Here is a 3,427-nt window from a genome sequence, read left to right as displayed (position 1 = left end):
TGGTCCAATGGTATTTTGGTCCCTCTTAGTTTAAATTTTATCCAATCTAAGCCTTAACCTTAATAATTTTTCGATTTAAATACCGAATAGGTCCTTAATTTTTAAGCTAAACATCCTATCCCATCTTGGTATTTGATCCTAATTTCGTCTAGAAGCTATAAACAAAACTAATATTTAGGAACTCTAATTCGATTATTTCTTATTCTAGATATTTTGATTCTTGGTTGATATTTTGAGATATTTTAGGTTTTAAGTTCATTCAAGTTGCAACTAGCCGAAATAACTTATACAACAAATCAAAACTTACAAAGGTAATGCATGACTGATAAATGTGAGTATAAAGAGTACAAACCAGTGAATATAATTAAAGAATAAAAATAAGAAAGCTTGGATACATCATTGTACGGCATATTGAGAGTGGGAGAAATGTTGAAATGGTATATATAAGGTCTAGTTGTTTCAGAAGTCCATTCATAATTGATTTGCAGTCATTTATTAATTCATTTTGATATATTATAAAGAGAGAAACAATGCAACATCCAACCACACATTAAAACTTGAACATTTTCAAAAGTTTTAATTGAGAAACCCCTTATTATCCGCTGTCTTTTGAGCCATCAATTCCCTTATTAACTACTTCTTGGTAAAAGAAACCAAAATGCTAACCCTCCTATCGAACACTGAATTAATTAAAGCGTCCTCCACATTTGCAGCAAGCCTTGCGAATAACTTGTCAATTATTGCATCTCCAAAATGATTGCAGATCATTGGCTCTATAACAGCTCTGATTGTATTTGCAATATTTTTCCCCATTTGCGTATAAATGTTGAAACCAAAGTCTTTGTTACGGAGCATCTCATTTGTATTTATAGGATCGGCATCCACTTCGAAAACTTGTAGATCAGTAATTTCAAATGATCCTTCCCTCTCCGCAATCTCAGCCACTTCTTCTTTGCAAGGTGTATAAAAAGGAAGGTTGAATGAATCCACATCTCTCTCTTCTACAACTCCCTGCAATTCATAATTAAGTTAGTTTATTGCGTTCAACTAATCATAGAAATAGAGTAAATGGATCATCTGGCACCTGCGCAACCAAATCAAGAAGTGATTTAGCAACAAGCTCCCAGCCATAGTCTTCGTTGGAGGGGTCGACATTTTTCCTAGCCATAAAGGTTAGCACCATACGGCCTTGGGATATAATTTCTTTGGAGCGCAAGCTTAGAAAATTTGTGAAGTCTTTCTGAAATTGGTCGGCATATGCTTGGAAAGCATTGGGAGGACTTGATCTTGCCATGTATACGTTTCCCTTATTGTTCTCTAGCCCAACTGGGAGCTAATGACAAGATTAAAGCTAAATGAGATTAAAATAGATTCTTTATTAGATCAAAGAGAAGGATTTTGGTCAAGTGACCGACCTGTGTTAGCCAATGAAGCGCATACGAAGAATTGACAAAGTGGAGGCTTCTAGTTGCAAAGAGTCTGTCATAGAAAGAGCCTGCAACTCCTCCTATAAAACACCTTTCTTGCACCATATCTCCTTTCGTTTTCTTCATCCTCTCAATGAAATCAGGAACCGACCTAAACACAGAGTTGAAGTCATTGTCTGGGAGATCATTTAGAAGCACTTCAAACTCTGGAAATTTCAACTCTTCTCGCTTACATATCCCATGGATAGTGTCAATAACTTGAGATATAGTGTGGAAGGTGTTAGGTCCTGAAGAGCAACCCAAGTCTGCCACCTTTATACAAGCTGGAGCCATTTCCTTGAACATATCTCTAATGGATTCTTCAATGATTGGTGTTACCTTTGATATTACTGCTTTCTGCAAGCACAAAGAACTGGTTAGCATGATATTTTTTCAAAAAGAAAAAAACATCATAATGTAATAACGGACTTGGAAAACTGAATTATTAGCATAGCTAATTTCATGATCTGCTGCATTCATGCGAAGAACCTTTGCTTCTGCCATTTTGCTTCCTTAATTTCTTTACAAACTTACGTACTTTACTGTTTTCTGGTGAGTTTTCCTTAACATTCTGCTGTATATATAAACATATATGCATGCATGCATGAAACAATGATCATTGTTTAAACGCTGAAACTGTAGGGTTTTTCCCACATGGTTTTGTCATCAATTTTTAATTAGGTTCATTATGGTCAGATAAAATATTTCGACATACTTTGGAATGAGCTGTCCAATAAAGACTGAGTCAAGCTTCTTTACGAATAAGTTTGTTAACAACAAGAAATTGACGAAATCAATGGTTTAATAATAAGGAAAAGATGTCCGCTAGCTAAAGCAGACAATATTTGGTAAGCCTGGAAACAAAATGAAGAAATTAAACATTAAAATTGGAAGAAATTAAAACGTGGGATATCTATTTTATTTCTTCATATTTCTTTAATATCAAATCAACCCCATTCCCCAAATAAATTCATTTTCTTAATTAATTACGCACGTGGAGCCTTGGTAAACTATGAAAAAGTAAATTAAAATAATATAGGGTAAAATATAGTATTTGTCACTAAACTATGTCTAAGTTTATCTTGTTGCCGCCAACTATGAAAATTTATATTGTGACCACTCATGTCAATTCATTATCACTTTGACCCTTTTATTATTATTCATCAGATCTTATGTTTTTCATGAGTGGCCTCTCATTTCTTAAGTCGCTCCTTCTCAGCCCTCCTTGACGTCGTATTGTTTTTTAGGTCCCCTCTTCAGTTTAGGTGTCAAACAAAACTGCAGTGGGCATAATCTTATGTTCATGATACTTTAATTTCAGTCCTTCTATTATTAATGAATTCTTGAAGGATTCTAGGACATAGTGTAAGGAACAGAGAAAAACCTAATTATGATGCATTTTCCACAACATTCCCAATGGTATGAGAACTATATGCTCATAAGCATAGAAATTCTAAACTTCTGAGGTGACAACTACATTTATTAACCCTCAGGCCACTGTTGTTTAAAACTAGTTGTCATTAAAGTTGTAACGAACTTTAACTTTGATAGATTCATGATTAGGCTGGACATTTCTATGTTAAAAAACATAGTGCAATGATGGTAAATGATGCAAATGAGGATCCATGTTTTAACTTTGATGTAATATGGAAGCTAAAAGTCCCTCCTCGCATCCAAAGTTTTCTTTCAATGATGATCATCAACCGGGTTCCGACCAAGGCGGTTTTGTTATGGAGGTGATTTATTTGGATACTTTGATGTGCTGCTGCCCATGGTGTGATTTAGTAACGAAGAGTGACGATAATCTCTTTGTGGCTTTTTGATTCACTAAGCTATTACGGTCCAGTGTTTGCGAATGGTGGAATTTATCTTGAAAGGCCTCTTTATCAATTAGAGACTTGTGTAATTTATGTTTTAAAGTTTCTTTGTTAAGGTTATTTAGAAGTATGTGGCTTATTAAT

At 34.5% G+C, this 3,427-nt stretch overlaps 1 protein-coding gene across 1 annotated transcript; it reads right to left on the bottom strand.

The window, feature by feature from the left end:
- Positions 1-633: 633 nt before the first annotated feature.
- Positions 634-2,004, bottom strand: LOC120206472 (salicylate/benzoate carboxyl methyltransferase-like). Its single transcript, XM_039206115.1, has 4 exons — positions 1,896-2,004; positions 1,416-1,823; positions 1,085-1,333; positions 634-1,011 (listed from the first exon to the last, which is right to left on the bottom strand). Exons 1-4 carry the CDS (start codon positions 1,968-1,970, stop codon positions 634-636), a joined length of 1,110 nt encoding a protein of 369 aa, XP_039062046.1. The 5' UTR covers positions 1,971-2,004.
- Positions 2,005-3,427: the final 1,423 nt, after the last annotated feature.

This window comes from Hibiscus syriacus, unplaced genomic scaffold (assembly GCF_006381635.1).
Source record: "Hibiscus syriacus cultivar Baekdansim isolate YM2019G1 unplaced genomic scaffold, ASM638163v2 tig00000477_pilon, whole genome shotgun sequence".
In the NCBI taxonomy this organism is placed as follows: domain Eukaryota; kingdom Viridiplantae; phylum Streptophyta; class Magnoliopsida; order Malvales; family Malvaceae; genus Hibiscus; species Hibiscus syriacus.
The sequence above is the reverse complement of the archived record's forward strand: the minus strand, read 5'-3'. Positions and strand labels throughout refer to the sequence as shown.